Source organism: Thermobia domestica, chromosome 11 (assembly GCF_964235325.1).
Source record: "Thermobia domestica chromosome 11, izTheDome1.hap1.1, whole genome shotgun sequence".
In the NCBI taxonomy this organism is placed as follows: Eukaryota; Metazoa; Arthropoda; class Insecta; order Zygentoma; family Lepismatidae; genus Thermobia; species Thermobia domestica.
This window is the reverse complement of record NC_137464.1, coordinates 30,712,999-30,734,041: the sequence shown is the minus strand read 5'-3', so window position 1 is coordinate 30,734,041 and position 21,043 is coordinate 30,712,999. Positions and strand designations below refer to the sequence as shown.

The 21,043-nt window shown below is 35.6% G+C and overlaps 2 protein-coding genes across 6 annotated transcripts in view; one reads left to right on the top strand and one right to left on the bottom strand.

Moving 5' to 3' along the window:
- The window catches only part of LOC145663998 (uncharacterized), a 167,782-nt gene that overhangs the window by 109,587 nt on the left and 37,152 nt on the right, over positions 1-21,043 (top strand). The window lies entirely within an intron of this gene.
- The window catches only part of LOC145663997 (uncharacterized), an 89,825-nt gene that overhangs the window by 44,797 nt on the left and 23,985 nt on the right, over positions 1-21,043 (bottom strand). The window contains exon 1 of one of the 2 annotated variants that reach the window (XM_081730282.1): positions 8,605-8,761. The exons of the other annotated variant lie outside the window; for it this stretch is intronic. Within the exon in view, the coding sequence (XP_081586408.1) occupies positions 8,605-8,655 (51 nt within the window). The 5' untranslated portion in view covers positions 8,656-8,761. Of the gene's footprint in view, positions 1-8,604; positions 8,762-21,043 lie in introns of those variants that run through there. 2 annotated transcript variants of the gene reach the window in all.

The window sequence follows — 21,043 nt, the reverse complement described above, 5'->3', positions numbered from 1 at the left end:
TGTATCCGCGTGGGGTCCATCCAAGGGAGTAAGAACGTCAGCGACAGGGGTATGCGCATAATATGTAAGATATTCGAAAGGAAGCACTTTACATATTTCTTCTATACATTTTTCAATAAGGTACTGTTGTAAATAAAAAAAAATGAACTGGTTTCGTTGGAGCATTGCTTTCACATAGAACTTTACTTCACCTTTGCTCCCTTATGGCGTAATGCCTGGTTAAAAGGATACTCTTTGCATTACATATTTGCACAATCCCTGTTTTGAAATAACATTAAGTATTTCTCTTCTAAATTTTACAAATCCATGGATCTATAAATTGCATTGGCACCCACTTTTCGTATCAGCGTAGAGTAGGGTAGATTAGGTTAGTGCTTGTATGTTGCATTTACAAGCATTTTAATGTGAGTTAAAAACCCTAGTAATTAAAAACACTATCTACATGAAATAAATTATGTAATGTGAAATACCGATAGCTATTGTTTACTTTTATACATGTAAATACCAATGTAAACATCGTTGGAGGAATAAAATAACTATACAGTTTCCTTCTTGTATTGTAAGTTTCCCTAGTTCTCCAGTAATTCTTTGCTTGTATGAAATCCTTATTAGGCTGCATCGGTATATAATATCTCACATCACAGGTAAGAAATCCATAATAGTCAAATATAAAGCTGTAAGGAATGCCAATCTATTAACAAATATCATAAACGCCAAAAATACTGGGAAAGCCACACAAATAGCATACTGTTCTATTAAATCCCAAACTGGGTATGGTTCCATCTATCTTAAATGTTATATGTAGTACAACTTAAGAAAATATAACTCCAAGACAAATTATCTTCTTTTATCAAAATTCTTTTCCCTATCTAAAGAAAGAATAAAGTTGGGTGAAGATATCACAATTCCCATGTGCTCCCGCTCCCATGAACCAAGATTATAAGATGAATCAAAAATATATTCTTCTTCCTTTGGTTGTATATCTTCGGGTGCAGACCTAGGTCCTAATTACCATCCTTATTTCTTTCGTTGTATATCTTTGGGTGTAGACTGAAGTCCCAATTACCTAATATCACTAAGTAATGTTTAATAATAATTTTGAATCGGAGTAAATTCAATGTCAAAATTGATAAAAAATGATGGGTGATGATCATCAATCACCACATATTACAGTGTTTTTCATTAAGAAGTTAATTCTTAACTACGCCAGAACACTTTTTGCTAGTGAAAAATTTTTGAAAATATTTTACGAAAACAAAGAGTAACAAGAGGAAATATTGACCAAGGGTATAAAACTTGAAAATAAGTTGAAAATGAGTCTAAATTAGGATGATAAGATCGAAGAGATAAATTTCAGTTAAATTGTGTTATTATTGTTAATAATAAGAACAAAAATAATAATATCATTTTGTGCAGATTGAGGATATCCCTGAATGCATATTACGGCTACAAATATTAGCTTCTTCCTAGCAAATATCAGTCGGAGTCGGAGGCAGGCGAGAATGAAATGACATAATGTTTATGCCCTTTACGCTAAGGAAGACAGATGTAAATGAAAATGAATGATTATAGAATAACTGGGAATGAGGCTCCGTTTGGAAACGGAAGCTCTCCGAGGAAATTCACGGACACGATATTGTCCACCACAAACTCGAGTGATGGAAAATCGAACCAGGGGACTATCGCACCAGAGGTGAGCGCTTTAACAAGTGAGAGGCACAGAGAATGATCGCTAGAAGTAGGAGTAAGCACTTTTCAAAATCACTGTCCCTTATAGAATAGATACAAAAAACTAGATTTGCTCGAGAATTTTATGTACTTTGCAATTAATTTATTACAACGAATAATTTAATAAGTTAATTCCCTTTACATTGTACAAGTGCTTTTTTTGTTAATATTTATACATTTACTTATTTGCAGTAAACTTCTGAGTACATATTGACTTTTTGTAAGTACATCTTTCTTCTGAGAAATTAAACTTCAAGATTGCCTGTATTTTCGTCTTCTTGCCATGGTATTCTCAATCCGCACTGACATACACCACTCGTAAATTGTACAAATACGAAAACTTCACCATAGACAGACCAGCGACTCTTGAACTTTATTTTTAAAAAATAAATAAAAATAAAAACTTAAAATTAAATATAATTGCTTAATATGTTCCATATTTTAAAATACAGAAACGATTCGCGAATTATGACATGTATGATATTACGGTAAACTTATTACACGTTGATCATCAAATTACATTAAGCTTTTAAGGTTGTGTCCGCAGTAGCGTAACTAGAATTAATTTTAGGGGGGGCATCAAAAATGAGGAAGTTATTCATGTTAAAGACACTTTTGCAAATAAAGTGATAAATAACTTGATACAAACAGTACACCACACACAACATAAAACATGCTGGTTCAGTTAGTACATCATTAGTTCAGCATTAGAAAGGTCCTAGGTTCGAAACCCGACCATCTTCCTGATTGACGTTTTTCCAGTGTTTTCAGATAAAGTAACAGAGTTCCATTATATATAAGTATAACCATTTTTAAATATAAAATCTGAAACGATCAATGCTTCTATTTCATTTAAAGAAAGAGAAAAATACTTTTGCACAATGATAAAAATATATAAATAAAATAACTTTTTAACGAACGTTTTATAATTATAGTCCAGGTTCATACTTTCTCTTTCTAGTGGTTGATACTTTTGAGATTATCTGTAGTTATGATTACGTTATGAAATAGTTTTTAGTGTTTGATAATACTTACTATTCATTAACCAATCTATCTACGTATTTAATATTTTAGTTAGTAGCAACATGGCCACTAATGAGAAAGGGGCCGAGATGTCGAGAGCTCCCCCAGGTTACCCTATATCAACGTCACTGGGCGTCCACCATTTGAAAATTACTTGTTATCATATATTCAATATTACTCCTGAGGTTATGATGACTGTATCGAAACCTGATTCATCAAATTATATGAAACCGTTTAGTTTCTACACAGTAAAACAAGTCCATTCAACACAATGGCTCTGTGTCAACTGAATTGAAAATGAAGTGAAATGAAATCTTTAAGTTTTACGTCTCACGGTTATGCCGGTTAGGCTAAAGGAGACGGTGATGATGAAAGATGAGTGAAATGGTGGAATGAAGAAAATGAGAGGAAACGGGAGAACCCCGAGAAAACCCATGAGCACGGTGTTTGTTCACCACAAAGTCCACACAGCGCGAGCTGGGATAGAACCAGGGACCCCAAGCACCGGAGGTGAACGCTCTACCAGTGAACCACCGCGCCCTCTCACCTAAATTGTATTAAATTTTGGCCCATGTCTGGTACTATTTCAACTCCAAAGCACTTTTGAGTAAAGTATTAAAATGGTAGTCGTTAAATCAATTATCTGACATGATAAGGAGTCATTTTAGTAGCAGAACAATTGATATTGTTTTATATACAGTTGCCTAACAAGTTGTTAGTAACAACCACTTTTAGAAAAAAATTCTTTTTATTAAATGGACATTATTCTGATGAGGGATAATAAAATGTGACACAAATTATTTATAAGTGGTTACAAGGAACAAATATACTTGGCGAACGTAGTGAATATAAGAACAACAGATGGCAGCACTTCTACTCATGTAAATATCGTCAGAAAATTTATACACTCATAAAACTATTTTCGTAAAAGATTACATTAAATGTAACACATTGTTCATACGTGATTCCTTTGCTGTCATTACTATGAGCAAATGGAAGGTTTCGCCAATCATTGACGAATAATACAGTTATTAATATTAGTATCTCAGGAACTTTGATTCACCATGATAGCTGGGGATTAACTAACAACAGATGGTGTACCTCGGACAATCACCTAAGCGCTGTTTCTATTTCCCCGTTCCTTTGCTCATTCACCTAATTCTGTAACCCCGTCGCCGTGTTATTTAGGGATAGCTCAACACCACTTCTGTGTCAAATCGGTTACATTAGGCCAATGCTAACCGGTACAGTGGTTACCCTTTGTGTTGAAATATCATGCTCAAGTGTTAGTAATGCTGGAAACACCGATCTGTGTTAAAATTTAGTTGCTTTAACAGCATAATTTTCTTCTGTGTAGATTTAATCGCACGTCAGTATACTACTTTGTATTTGAATGCCATGCTAATGTAATCTTAAGTCGTACTAGGAATCAAAGGCCTGTGTTAACCACAACACCGGACCCTTGGTTTTGAAATATCACGCTAAAGTGGCAGCAATGCTGGGAATCTTATTAAAATTGAATTGTTTTTAACACCATAATTTTCTTCTGTGTAGATATAATCGCACATCAGTATACTATTTTGTATTTGCATGCCATGCTAATGTAATCTTAAGCCTACTAGGAATCGAAGGCCTGTGTTAACCGAAACACCGGACCCTTGGTGTTGAAATAACATGCTTAAGTTGTAATAATGATGCGAACAGTAGTCTGTGTTAAAATCGAATTGTTTTAACACGATCATGTGTTACGGGTTATGTGGGAATAAAGGACTTTACAAACATACACACATGTGAAATATTATTCCATTTTACCTTCAGGCAATAGCAATCAATCCTAATTAAAATATAAACCGTATTCCATGTGTTAAACTGGCGTGTAATTGAACAAATGAACTTAAAAAACTTTAACCTATATATAACCCCCTACCTGTAAAACTTTGAAAGTTTTCTGTATTTCGCTTAAAAAATAGTTATGCTCTTGTCTGTGTGAGTTTATAAGTTCAATTTATTTAAAAGCCAAAGAATATCCTTAAAGTAAAGACAAGAGGATCAAGTCCAAGAAAAAAACGTTGTTTGACGAAGAGTTAAAGAACTTTGTCCCTTGAACTGTCGCTGTCTGGTTGTTTTTCAATCATTCTTTTCCCTTTCTTTCTTTTGTTTTTAAAATAAACTTTCACTGAAGGTTTATCAGTCAAAAACTTGCTGCATAGCAAGTTACATGCCTTTTTCTTCTTCTTCTTCTTCTTTTTTATCAAACTGTTGACTTGTACCAACGGATTATTTTGTAAGCTAACATAAAAAATTATTCTATGGTGATGCTTATCTCTCGCATTTGAAGTAGGTTGTTGATAGATAATATCGTCTAGAAGGCAATACACTTTGTTTCCTTCGATATTTGTTCAAAGATTACTTAAATGAACAATGAATGATAAGAGCAATTATATTCACTCACCTGTCAGACAAGGAAAGTAAAAGGAAAAAAAAAAAACATACAAAAGAAAGAACGTTTTTAAAAATTGACGTTTAAAACATCAAAATTTTATATGATTTTTTTTTCATATCCTGATATCAAATCAAAATTCCCGTGATATTTTTATACATAGGTAAATACAGTAGTGTTGATTACCGGTTTTGCTGGGTAGAAATAAAACTACATCGGAAGTGTCACTGTTCGTCTCAACGATCTCGAAAACTATGGATTCTACACTAATATAAGTCATTTTCAATCATGTTTATCACACACACACACATATATTCAATCATGTTTATATATATGATATATATAGGATGTCTCAAAAGTCCCCTGACATAGGGTAACTCTGTTATTATTAGAGTTACAAAAATTTTAGAGGGGAAACCGTCTCCAAATATGATGTTTTCAATCTAAAGTGATGAAACATTTTACATCGGACGAGCAGTTTGGGCTGTACACTCTTTGTACACTCAATGATAAATAAAAATACAACGTAGCCATTTACCTGGACCCACAACATAAATGAATGAAGTTACTATCTTTTTCGCTAACATGTTGATGATCAGTCCCCATTTAAAACAGTAACTTCATTCACCTGTGGAAAACAGCGTCTGCTATCGATCCGAGCCTACGACTGGACAGTCTGCCCATCAATTTTAGCGATCTTTAGTTCTTAGGCAATACGCTACTTGCCCACCGAATTTCGTTCAGATCCAGCCAATTAGTTACTGAGAAATGAAGTACCATATTCAAGATGAGCCGAGCCTGCCCCTAGCCGAGCCCGGTTACCAAAAGTAATTATCTCTATTCCTTAGACGATGAGGTACTTGCTTACCGAATTTCGCTCAGATTCGATGAGTAGTTAGCGAGAAATTAAGTACCACATGCAACGAAAGTCGTGTCGAGCCCACGAAAGGAAGGGTAAGGGGAAAAAACAAGGAATGTCCATGTGCGTGCTTTTCCGGGTGCTTTGTCGTATCTGTTGGTGACTCTTGGTACTATTTGACTGTGTATGCATGTGTAGATGTAGAAATATCCATGTAAAAAGGGGCAAAGAATTTGACTAACCCTAATCTTTTTACGCTGTTTTCAATATTAAAACGCCGTTTTCTCGAAAATGCAAGTGACAGTACTTTTTTCCCTTACCCTTCAAACATACGGTGTAGTATTTTTATTTACTTGGCCACTTATATTAACTTTTACTTACTAGTCCACCAAATTTGGTTCAGATCCGGAGAGCAATTCCCGAGATTAATTTACAAGTATACAAAACTGTATTTACGTTTTATACAAAAAAGATCTAGTTTTTTCTTTAACACTTGCATTTACATGTTAATTTATTTGTATTAGAATTTGAATTACATTGTGTTTTATAAGTTGATTGTGTTTCATGATAAGAATATGCATGTGTTCTTTGTTTAATGAGTTATCTGTTTATGTGTGATGTACTAACACTCACTACAGTGGTAAAATCTCAAGCTAAGTTAAGATTAATGAAAATGATCATATCTATAATTTTCAGGAAATGTATCATAGGACATGTTTTTCTTTTCTTTCTTGTTTTTTAAATGGAAATATTTTCACCCCTTATTGGTGACTAACTCACCTCTAAGCAACAGGGATAATTGAGAAGCCTTAAAGTCATTTTACTCAAATTAGCGTGGAAAATTATCTTGTTTTTATGTATAGTATATGCAGAAACTTAGAAATTAGGAGTGAATCTATCCTCTTTATTTTTGTCCGACTCCAGTCTCAAATAATGGGGATAATTTGGAAGCGTTAAAGAAAATATGCACTATATACGTATAATTAAAATCTGGTAATTTTTACGAGTCATGGAAAATCGTTCTGTTGTTATATTATGCATATATATGCGCCAACTTTCAATGAGCGATAGATTCATTTCCACTTTTTAATTCCCTTATTGTTGATGTATTTCAACTTTACGCTATAGATAGGCTTATTTCCTAAGCATAACAGAAATCAGGCATAGTTTCTTTACAATCACGGCTTGGTCACTGGACGTTTTGCCGTGAAATTTTAGAACTCGGTCGATTCAAAGAATAATAGAATTTCTCTTAAATATATAGTACTTATAAACTACTATTTGAAACCAGGAGCAAAATATATTGGGACAACATAGAGGTAATTATTGAAAAGTTGGCTTTCCATTGTATAGGGTAGCCAAAAATTTGCCTACATGAGCTCTTCAACTTTATCTGGAAATTAGATCCAATATTGCATGAATGTATTAAGGAGCTTTTTCTTATTATTTATATTGTATTTGCTTTTTGTTTTGTTTTTGTTTTTTGTTTTTTGTTTTTTTTAAAAAAAAAAAGAATCTACAAAATAAGGTTCCCAAATATAGGAGTTTTTACCATATATTTGGTATGGGTGCTCCCAGTTTGGATTTCCGGTATTAGTTATGTCCATTCGACTACATGATTAATTCTTTTTCTGCTACGTATTCCAACTAAGTTGCAGGTAATAGACAACTGCTCCCATTAGATTACAGGTTCACTCAAAAAAACTCAAGCAAGAAAGAAAGAAATTTAAATTTTAAAAATCAACTCAGAAACATACATAAACATAATTTCAATTTAAAAAGAACTTACTTGTATTTGTACCTTACAATTTGCTTTGTATTGCACATCTGATGTGGCAAAGTACGTACTAGATCAAACTAAACGCAAGTAAAACCGACATGCTCTGTACACAATGACAGGAAGCATTTACGATTATGGTAATTTATGTGATTCATAGTTTCTGAATGAGATCGATTTGGATGACAAGTTGTCGGAAATACTAATAGAGGCCCTACATTGCAATATTTACAGTACGTGAATAACAACATGTTATGTCAACAAGTATTTTTAAAAGATTCACTTCGAGGAATATGAATCATCCGTATCCTCTTTATTGATAACATTATGCTTTATATACTCTACTTGCTAACTCCCCCATCCTTCCAGGGTGAAGAGCCCCAGAGACATCCAATAGGTCCCTCCCGAGTTAAGCTAAAGTAAGCTGCAATTACAATCACTCTTCTGCAGGTATGTCCTTCACCAAATTTGTTCCCCAGTGCAGCCCTCTTTTGTTTTTGAGCCACCGCAAGAAAGTCTGGTTAATTTAATTTGATTCTTGGAAGCAACTGTGTTTGGAATATTTAACCAAACATATTATTTCAAATCAAACAATCAAGCTTTAAACAAAAGTCAACTTACGCGAACAGTTTGACAACACTTTTTTTTTTTTTTTTTTTTTTAAGTTAAGATATTTTGTATTCCTATGTAGCAAAAACTGAGATTCACGCTAGACTTTTCAATTCAACAGATGAATCACTGAACATAAATCACTGGAACACAAGAAAGGCTACATACCTTGTTGAGGTGGCATTTCGCGTGGTCCTCTCCAGCAGAACCAGAGGACATGTTTTCCACGTTCTATCACCGACTCAAGAAGACTGATTTCTGTTGTGCCTCGTTACCCAACGATAGCACAAGTGACCTTTTGCCACGACGGAGGGACGTTTACGGATGTGATAAGCTATGTCAGAGGGCAACTTTCGATAACGCAGATGCATTCAATTGAGCCAGCAACACTGTATATAAATCTACTCTGGAGAAGATTAGAGGAAGGGTCATATATTCCGTAAACTGTAACTAACTTTTTGTTTGAGGAACTTGCATTTAAAATGCTTTTGAATTAGTGGCGGATCCAGGGGTGGCATTTCCCCCCCCCCTAGAAGAGGAAACTTTCTTATTTTATATATATAAATAAAACCCTTCCCAGAGTTTGAAGCTGTTAAAAGTAGCTCTTAGCAGCAATATGACAACCCACCGTTCCCCCCAGAAGTCGGTCCTGGATCCGCCCCTGTTCTGAATTACATTCCATGATGAAATTCGATGCACGTCATTATCGCTGTAGCTCAGTACAAACGCACCTAAAGACGATGTCATGAGTAATTTTAAGACTCACGTTCTTAAAATTGTAATCGGAATATTAATTAGCTTAAGGAGCTAAATAATTAATAATTATTAATTTTCTGAAGAAATTAAATAATTATTAATTAGCTAAAGAGATTAACTAATTAATAACTATTGAGTAGCTGAAGAAATTAGCTAAATAATAATTATTAAGGGATTTAGGAATTAGATTTCTGGGCTTTCGGCATCTATAGGCATATGGTCATGTTAGCCCAACACGTATGAGGGATGACGCCCTCCGGCGATTACACTATCCGAGGAAAAGAAAGGCAGGAAGCGGCCTGGGACCTATATGTTAGGTACCATCTCGGCATTTGGTTGGTTGTGAATGAAGAAAACTCAGGAAAACCTCACTCGGGATGGCTCGCCTGATAAAGCTTTTACACTCTTTCGACCGAATGTTCCCACTGGGAATCGAACCCAGGACCGCTCGCATAGAAGACGAAAGCGTTAGTGACTACGCTACGCGGGGCCCAGAATTATTGTTAAGTATGTGAAACAAATTAAAGACTTAATTCGAAGTCGATTAAAACCTTTTGTTAATATGAGGCCGGTGATAAGAATACTGTACTAGAAAAGACTAGCATACACAGTTGCACGTAGAGTCAAATTACGGTTTTGCAATTGAGCGCTGACCTGTGGTGTAAGGTGATAGTACGATCTTAGATCCTTTGAATTTATGGTAGACAATGTTGTGTCTGTGGATTTTCTTATGGTTGTCCTCAGTAGCGTCATTTCAGATCTGGCTTGGGGGACGGGAGGCAAGACCCCTTGATATAAGTAAAATTTCGCGTTTTTCACTGACTTACTACTATTCTATTGATAAAATCTATATAAATCTCAAACTCAGGGGGAGAGGGCAAATGTCCCTCCCTGTCCCCCCTAAATGACGCCCCTGGTTGTCCTATTTCTTCCCACATCCTCATTCCACCAATTCTTCCATAAATATCACTTGTATTATTTGTCATCTGCTCCTTTCAATTATATTTTTTAACGTCACACGATTATGCCCTTCAGGCTAGAGGAGACGTATAGTTAGTGAGAATGAGTGATTGTGAAGTTAAATTCTTTGTGCAATCCTACCGGGAATCGAACCACTTGCACTAAACGCACACGCGCTAGTCACTAGACCAGTGGGGAAGACTTTTACAGTTACGACTTCAGGGTTGATCTGGGGGGGTCACTTTCTCGCCTAGTTAAGAGTCTTCATCCCGGCGAAATTAAAATGCCGCTAATTTTACAGTAATTATGTGATATCGTCAAATAGATAAAAGATAATTGAAATATGGAACAAGAGCGCCTTAGACAATATTATTTTGCGTGAGGTACCGTTATCACAAGTCACCTAGTGGCTTTCCGTTTTCAGCTGTTTAGAAACGCGAAAATAAATGCCGATTTTCAAAATGGCTCGAAATCGAAAGCAGATAAGTGAGTCGTGATAACGGTTTCTTATGTAAAATAATATTGTCTAGGACACTCTTGTTCCACATTTTGATTATCTTTTATCTATTTGAAGGTATCACATAATTACTGTAAAATTAGCGGTATTTTAATTTCGCCGGGATGAAGGCTCTTAAGGAATTCTTTTTCCCCGGAGCCATACCAGTGTTTTTACAGTGTTATTTCTCATTCCCGTTTATTGAAAGTGTTACGAGCGGGTGAGATAACCACAACTCACCAATGGTCTCTTTAGTCTCAAGACGCAGTTGGTGAGTCTTGGGGTTCGGTAGGGATGCGCACGAGACGAGTCGAGACAGGATTTTCCTGATAAAATTCGAGTAGAGACACGGTTCTTCCAATAGAGAAACATACATTTTTCGAATCGAGACATCACTTTTACAGCACATTTTCGAGATGAGACAGCCACAAATCTTGTCTCGTGCGCATCCGTAGGGTTTGGACACCACAACCCCGAAATCCCGAATTTTCTGTAAATTTAGTCTAATTTTAGGGCTGATTTTACAAATTTTAACAAAATTTATCCTCAGATATTAAATTTGGATCTCCCCAAAATAAATTCCTACGTACGTGCCTGTCAAGGGCATAGTCTCAGAAGTAAAGATTTCATTTCAAATTACATTACCCGGTTTCAGTGACAGTTATACTCAAATGTAAAGATATTTAAGGCTGGAAAGCACATAGTATGCCATCTATTTTTGAGTCGATTGCTCGGAACAGGTGTCAGACCTCGTTTTAGAAAAATAATACCGTAAAATTATCATAAGTAAATTTATCAAGTTCAACAAAAAATATAAGAAAAACATTACCTTGTATTACTGTTCACAGTCCCATAACAGAGAGAGAATTTCTTTACACTTGAATGCGTATGCGGTTGAATAATACCATATCTTTTCTATATTTTCCCCACTCTTCGGTTAAGTATAAACCACAACGAATGATTATTTTTTCTTTCTTTAATGTCGTACATGATTACAATAGACATCGAAAACTGCTGATGCTTTTGCATTGTTTCAAGAACGCGGATACTACAAAGTTAACAGTTGTGCTATATCCCATTTTAACAACATCAGCATTTCTCATGCTAAGAAAGAACTAAATGATGTGTCGCAAGGCTTATTTTTTTTTTACTGTACGTGACACTGCGGTTGGTTGTAGTTTACCGCTCTTTTTTTTTAGCACCGAGGCTATATGAGACGTGGACCTACAAGAATTCGTGTAAGGTAGAATTCGAACCTCCATAACGTCTTCAAATGTCAATTGAATCCGACCCACCAGGAATCGAATCGAAGACCTGTGCACCGAAGATGCACCAAAGGTGTATAGATTATTGGGGAGGGATTGGTTACTGAGTTCCGTGCGTAATTTAATTTGAAAAGTAACTTTAGTTACTATTCTCTTAAATTTATTTAGCAATTTTCGGTAATTGCCTTGTCCAAGGACTCCCAGAATATTTCTTCCGGGCAGGGAGACAAAAGACTAACATAAACCAAGTCTCGAATACATACATATACATTAATATACGGATGCACATACATGTTTAACAACAATTATTTATGCATTCACCTAACTATATTAACTACACTAAATACCCATAATATTCTGTAGTACTATAATACAAGAATGTACGAAATACAGCATAAATGTATTAAATACTACTAGTTGAACCTGCACTGTTTATTCCGTGCATCGTTCTGATGTGACCATGGTTCTCCTTCTGATGTTCTCGCTATATCTGTGCATGTCAGTTTACATACATAAGTGATGGACAGGACGACTCAGAAGCGGAGGGAATTGCAATAGACAAACATATAAATGCAGCTTTTAATGTAGATGTTGGTTTGAGTTTGTGGCAAACTTGGAGAAGTGACAGATGATGACGTCAAATGGATTTTTTCTCCCTTATAAATCCATATCCGTCCGAGTACGCCTCATAGCGATTCTTGAGACCTTTGAAGTTCCCAGCATGCAATAAGCTCTGCCATTCAGATTTATGCAAAGTGCTTGTAATATCCGTTAACTCGCTCTACGTAGCTCCTCTACTGGTTGCCAAACACAAGGATACGAACCTTACTTTCGGCCTAGCGACAATGTTAATCCTATGGTCTTAAAACGATCCATAAAATGTTGATTACAGCAAAAAGGGCACTTTAAAAAAATCAAATGAAAACTGGCAGGTCTGCACAAAGTCTGAAATAGACCAGTGAAACCAGCGCGTTTCTAGAGCTTGTGGTTTGCGAAGTCTCATTGTGAAAAGGAATTGGCCACAAACCTAGCTATATACAGGGTGTTTCAAAACAACACCGACAACGTTTGGGAGGTGATTCCTGACATCAAGACAAGACAACAAGTATAGACCAACCCGGGTGCACAAATGCTTCCTTTCAGAGTTATAGGCTGCCGAAAATATGAAAAAAATGAACTTTAAAGGTCCATAGTCCAAAACTATGGGACCTACCGTAGTCGGGTCAAGACTTCACTTAGGAATTAGTATGTTCCCTATCCAAATATCCATGCTTCAGAATCCTGCGGTACTTCCGCAACAATTTTTATAGAGGTAGTTCGTTAGTACTTCAAGTTATATGTTCGTAACCAAACTCCCCCTCCAAAAATTGCTTCGTGGGTACCTTAGGATTCTGAAACGCGCATTTTTGAATAGTGCACATATTAGTTTCTAAGTGAAGTCTTGATTCGACTACAGTATGTGTCATAATTTTGGACCTATGGACCTTTAAAGTTCAATTTTTCATGTTTTCGGCAGCCTATAACTCCGAAAGGAAGCATTTATTCACCCAGATTGGTATATACGTTTTGTCTTGTCTTGGTATCAGGATTCACCTCCCAAACGTTGTCGGTGTTGTTTTGAAACACTCTGTATATCCAGAAAGAATACATATAAGCAAGTGAGGTGGTAGTAAAAGTGTATTTGATTTGCTTCCTTTTATCACCACCTAACTTTCTTCCCATCTCTTTTGTTCCCGTATAAGCCAAATATGAGAAAACGTTCAAAAACGTATTTAATTATTTGAAATCAAAGTCCAAATTCCAGATTTTATATCTCTAACCTTAAGAGACTCCGAGATATGCACGGAGACACAGCGGCTCAGTCGTAGGGCGCTTACCTCTGGTGCATAAGGTTCCTGGTTCGATACCCGTACAAATAAGTTTATGGTGGACATCATCGTGTTCGTGGTTTTTCTCGGTGTACTCCCGTTTCCTCCCACATTATCATTTCCACAATTCTTCGATAATAATTCACTTGCTTAAATCATTCACCTCACTTAGCCTAACAGGCATAATCATAGGACTTTAAATTAAAAGATTTCATTTCATTGTTTCTGCGCATCTTATCATAATAACTTCTAAATAGGCCCCGTGGGAGATTATCGACAAAAGAAATAGTTGAAGGAAAATTGAATAGAAGACGATAGACATTTAGCGTCTCTACTTCTATTTCCTTCCTCCACAAAAAAAATGAAATAATCTTCCCTTAGTGGTACATTACTTCACAAGTTACATGTTCTGTCCAAATACCGAACGAAGTAGCTCAAGTGGTAGATTGTTGGCTTCGCATTCGGGAGGTCACGGGTTCGATTCCCGACCATCCTGACTGGGATTTTCCAGGGTTTCCCTCAGTCCTACCAGGCCGATGCAGGGATATTACCTACTAAACAGGCCCTAGCCGATACCTTCCCAAATCCTTTCCATTCTTATTGTTGTTGTTACATATCCAGTATAAAATGGCCTCTGAGCTGTATCTGGTGATTGTTAAATAAATAAATTTCTCAGGTAGTTTGACCTGAGCGTTGATCAATCACACAATCGTCAGGACTTCTTATTTTATATAGAGAAAATTATTTCTTTTTAAAAAATGAAAATTCATATTGAATGGGCAAAAATTACAAAAAATACATTTCAACCATATTTCATTGATTTGTCTTCTATTATTGTTAAAATTATTCGATTTTTTATTAATTTAAAACTGCTCGAATAATTACTGATATCCGACTAATGAACGTTGTTCGAATAAAGTTTTCGAAGAATCCGTTATAAAAATATTTCGATTAATTTAAAGCTGTTCGAATAATTACTGATATCCGACTAATGAACGGTATTCGAATAACGTATTCGAAGAATCCATTATTCAAATATCTGAGTAATGAATTGTTTGGATTTTAAGAACATTAATATTTATCACTGCAATTCTAAGAAAATTAAATATCTTCTGGATAGTTAACTGATTTTTATTTTCATATTTTCGTGGTGTAAACGAACGAATGTATCTTTCTTATTGGATCAAAAGATCTAATATATTTCAATCAAAAATTTTCTGGTAGACTTTATATCTGGAGAACTACATATAGTGTAGCAAAACCTAAACTATCACTTAACTCAGTATGATGTGCTTATTCCGTAAAAAATACGAAAACTCGTTTCAAAAATTTTGTGGCCCCTGATTCAAAATCTAATTATTGGCCAAGATTGCAATAGTTTGATCCATTTTTTGGATCACTGCTCACATTCTTGTTTTATACAGGAAAATTACATTCCTGATACTTTGTTTTCATAATGCGAATAACTTGCTGCAATAAATTAGTTCCGTAAATTATGGTTCAACTGTATATATATATATATATATAGATAGATAGATAGATAGATAGATAGATATAGATAGATAGATATAGATATATAGATATATATAGATATAGATATATATATATATAGACATACACGTAGATAGAAATGAGATTATAATGATGGCGTGCGGCTTAGTGTTTCTTTTAGGTATACTTTCTTCTTTAGCTCCCCGAAGCTAAGATAAAGTAAATTAGGTAGAATAAAGTAAGTAATTTTTGTAGAGCATGTACTTTGGCAAATATTGCTCCACTGCGTCCCCTCACATTCTCATTTCGCCCTCTTCAACGTTAAACAAGTTTTCCGAAAAAAAAAAAAAAAGCCTATTGGCTTATGGTCTTTATATCGAAACCAGTGACATTATGAATTGACAACAGGGCCATCCATGAGAGTTCCGGGGCTTACGGGGTTATGATTTTTTTTCTTTTAGTTTGCTTCATTCAACGTATTTTTTCTTCAATTTTGCAATTACTGACGATGATAAAAAATAATTGTAATTTTTTTGAGATTAAAATAAATAAAAATTAGATATTAAAAATATGATTTAGGCTACCTTCTGCACACCTTTTGGTGACAAGAATGAAGCTTAGTTCATCGATTACACAGGAATTGAGCATCTTTTGACTAATTACTTGGTTATTTTCATTTAAAAAATTGAGTTGACAACATTGCTGATGACTATTGGGGGTAGTAATGACTATTGGGTTCAGGGGGTGCCTCGAGGAAAATTTCTTCTTGAAGCTACGAAATTCTTCCCCGGAGTATATATTCAATCGTGTTTAATTTGGATTAATAGTGATTTCGTGGAATTAATGGGATTAACTTTACCTTCCCCATATATTTAAATTCCGTTGCCCTCAGGGGTGTTATTCTAATTTTTTAACAGCCAGTTCTATACAGGATGATAAAAAACTATTTGAACAAACTTCGGGAGCTGATCTCTGACAGCGAAACCAGCAAAAAAAAAAAAAAAAAAAAAAAAAAAATCCTCTGGAACTTTGGTCAGTGATGGATAGTTTCGGCGGTATAAGGTGCCGAAAGCGTGCGAAAATTAAATTCAGAGGGCTGTAATTCAAAAACAACGCAACGTAGAGAGTGCTGTTTAGAACATGACACTTGAAATCATACCTGCTCGATTGAAAAATGTATGGTTCAAACCTCCGCAAGATGTGTGCGAGGGATTCCAAAAAGGAACGTAGGGATTCCCTATAACCTGGCAGGTAATCCCTATGTTCCTTTGGGGAATCCTTCGTTGCGTTACTTTTGAATTACAGCCCTCTGAAGTTCATTTTCCCACGATTTCGGCACCTTATATTGCCAAAACTATCCCTCACTGACCAAAGTTCCAAGGGACTTTTTTCTTTGTTTCGGTGTCGGGAATCAGCTTCCGAAGTTTGTTCAAACAGTTTCTTACCATCCTGTATATATACTGTATGTATATGTAGAGAGAAAAAGAGACAGAGAGAGCGAGAGCGAGAGAGAGTGAGAGTGAGTAGATGGATAGATAGAAAAAAGCATTTTTTTCCCAAGGTACGACAGGTGACAAGTAGAGATCTACAGAGCATCCTAATACAAGGTGATGTGACGAAATTAGGTAGCAGTGCGAATATCTTGGAAACGAATTATCCACGATAGATGGTTGTCAAAAAGTATTGGAAAGACTCCATCAATGGATCGATAATTGTTGATAATGGTATGTATGTATTTCAGATATAACTAACCCTCACCACTACACTCATGTGATTCAGTTCTCATTGTTAATATTTGAGCATTTGAGATTAAGAAATAAACGCTTATACATTGTTCTGAGAAATCATATATTTAACTTTGTAACTGCAAGAATTTCTAAAAACAAAGATAAATTAAAATTTACTGTTCCTGGGTATAGCTGGGTAAAATTTACTGTTATGTCTGGGTATAACAAACGGTTCTGCGAACTCGAAATATTTTAACAACCGGTTCTAGCGAACCGGCTGAATAACAGCATTACTTGCTCCAGGAAAAATGTTTTGAAATCATTACTGGTTGTTGTGTGGGGCCCTTACAGAAAATTTGTGAGTACAATTGCTAACTGAGAGGTATTTTACCGGTTGACCGATATTTTTGTCACGAACTGTATATTTTACGGTTTAAATTACAATTATTCTTCACCTGTTTACAGAATTAGGAGCGGATGCCGATAATTTTACTTTTTAGAGTTCGCAACCTTAATCTGGGAATCTATGAAATCTGTGAGCGGCTCTGATTGCCAATAAATAAATAAATTAATAAATATTTTTATGTGTATATTACTTACATCTATTGACTGTTGAAATGCAGTTGTAATTAAACACTCTCTGCTGGAAGATAACAAATACACAGGCTCTTCAGGTAACTCAAGATGGGTCGTCGCATTCGACGCCACCGTCTGCGTAGACTTCAGCATTTCGAATTTCGGGTTCAAATTCGAACAAACACGAGGCATTGTTGTGTGCTCTCTTTTAAATTGTAAAATGCTATTGCGCAAATATTATGCGCACAAGATATCAAGAAAATCCTTTCCACTTTTGATATGTTTTCTATTTTTCCTTTATTTTTTCACATGCACAGAAAACACTTCACGGAATACACAATAAAAAATTTCTTTTTTAAAAAAGAAATGAACGCTAAAAGAAATCAAAGTCCATCTTTTGAAGAGGTTTCATAATGTGATCACTGTTACCAATCTCATTGTCTTTCAAATTTTGCCATCAAAAGAGTTTTCAATTATATTTATGAACTATGAGATTGCTTACGTCATCAACTTTTGCACACGGCACTTAATTTCTCGCCGAGTGCAAACATAATATCTTTTTTTTTTTTTTATCTATCTAACTATATCTATAAGTAAAATAAACGCGATAAAAAGCACTTTATACAGCTTTGCAAATTACAAGTATTAGGACAAGTAGACTATATAAAGTCGTTAGTGTAAATTCAAATAATGTTTACACCAAACAAGAACAAATTTGAAATTAATTCGTGTAGATTAATCCACGGTAAAACTTTGGGTTTTCTTTTAAAAGTACTAGTTGATCCCAGGGCTAACCCAAAGGTAATTTACCGGCCCATGTAATGACATCATTTGCCATCCCTACCCCCATTTCTCCAGAAAGAACAAATCTTAAAAGCCACGATTTTAAGTCAGGAGCGTCATTTCAGATTTTGCTTGAGGGGGGGAACCCCTTGATATAAGTACATTTTCGCGTATTTCACTGATTTACTACTATTTTATTGATAAAATCTATAGAAATCTCAAACTCAGAAGGGCAATTGCCCCTCCCTGCCCCCCCTAAATGACGCCCCTGTTTTAAGTATGCTACCTCATCGTGCCTAAGAAGGACGTATCATGAGGGACGTCCTAGAGGGTATGGTGCAGGAGCGGATCCAGGATGGACTTTTGGGGGGGCGGTGGGTTGTAATACTGCTACTTAGAGCTATTTTTAAGAGCTCCAAACTCTGGGATGGGTTTTATTTATATATAAATTTAAAAAAAAAAACGTTCCTCTTCTGGGGAGGGGGCGATCGTACCGATCGCCCCCCTGGATCCGCCACTGGTATGGTGGCGGGAAAGAGAGGGAGGGGGCGAAGGAGACTACAATTAATGGATGATATAAAAACAGAAAGATCATACTTGAAGACGAAGAGGTTAACGGAGGACCATGGAGCATAGAAGCTTCTCAGCTGCTGCAAGTGACCTGCCAGGAAGGGCAGAATACCTATGATGATGATCCCATCATGAACAATGAAGGAGAGGGAAAGTGCACTCGCACTCAGAAAGGCCTAAACACTACAAATACAATCTTGTTGTCTCTGTGTTATCTTTAAATAATAATCTATTATGTTAGTGAAGGATAAAGTAAGGGCTCCTTCATGGCTAAGCGGTTAGCGTACGCGCTTTTGGCGAGGGACACCCGTGATCGATTCCCGGCAGGAGGTCATGTGGTTCGGATTCCACGTTAATCAGTAGGTCCCGTCTCATATAGCCTTGCTGCTGAAAGGGACGTTAAACTCCAAATCAACTCAACTCAAGGATAAAGCAAACACACCTGCACAGGAAAGATAGTAATCCTTTTCATAGAATTCAATGTCGAGCTTCAATCTCAATATATTAGTTTGCAATTATAGTGCAACTAGCTCTTTTATCTTTATTTCTTGATTTTCCTTCTACATCTGGTAAAAAATTGAAAAAAAAAACTTGTTTCCATCTTGAATAAGGAACTTGTTTGTGGCAAAACAACATTAGTTTTCATATCAAAACTATGATAACTAACTAAATGGAACAGGTGTTCGCTACTGTTCGAGAATTGAGTTCTTGTATTTGACAACAATCAAGCAATTCTTGCTGGGTTTTGCTTGACCAATTGCTTTAGCACTGTCCATTTACCTTGAACTAATGCGACCTAAACGTGATTTATGAATGTAGTATTGAAATAGAAGGTCAGTTTAGTAAATTTATCTACTACTATGGCGAAGTCAGTTTCAAATAAGAAATATTTATTTTAAATAATATAGTTATGACAGATTTTGCCGCCCCTCGAAGCTTACCGCCCCGTGCAAATACACGTGTTGCACATATAGTAAGCCGGCCCTGCATCAAACAAGAATAAATTTGAAATTGATTCGAGTACATGAATCCAAAGTGAAATTTTGGTTTTTCCTTTAATAACTACTAGTTGATCCCCTTAAACCTTCGATTGGAATGTACGCTATAGGTTAAAATTTTGATTAATTAGAACTTTCAATTGTTTACATTTAATTTTTTTTCTGTTCTTTTTCTTTCTTTCCTTTTAGTTTGGCCAACTAACTTGCGGTTACACAAATATTAAAACTTAAATCAATCTGGTTACGATCTATCAATGATAGTATGCAACTTGGGTTCTCAATAAAGCTGGTTAAATATTCTAGTTCTAGTTATCTCCCTTTTGGGAGATTTATAAAATCCCAGCCTTATAGCCCAGTGGACTGGTTCACTAAATTTGTTTTAATTGTTTTTGAAAACGTAGATTTGTATAAAATGGCGCGTTCCAACATGGACGAATTCGCCTGTTCTAAGTAGATTTGTTTTCACACAATTTGTAAAATTACTTTGGGGTTAGAAGCTCAGGACATATAAAAAAGATGTAATAATAGGCATATATAAAATTATAAATAAAATCAATTTTGTCAAAATTTAAAATTATGTACAAATTTACAATTGCACAATTGCCGGAGCATGATACTCCAGGTGTAAAGATGTCCGTCGCCATCTTGTTCCCCCTCTGGTTAAATATTACAGTGTTCTTAAGATATACGGTAACAACTGCCTGTAGTTTATATATACTGTGTTCACGCTGCTTAGTTACAAAAATTATTTTGTGCTTGACATGGAATATTTGTTGATTTTATATAAGTAATTAAGATCTTATTTACATTTAATACGGACTTTGTCTTAATAAACAGGAAACTACATTCATGTTCAGCGTAATCCCTATCAAATTTTAAAAGAAGCCACACATTCAGGCAAGCAGCAAACAGGGAGGTACGCAGGAATTTATTTCGGGAGGGGTCCAAAGCTTTTCGGAGGGTCCAAACACAATTTAAGGCTAAATTATATTAAAAATTGTAAAATTGCCCCTAAAGTTAGACTAAATTTACAAAAAGTCCGGATTTTTTTGGAGGGTGGACCCCCAGGACCCACCCCCTGCGTACGTCTCTTGCAGCAGATGTGGTGGAGCGGTGA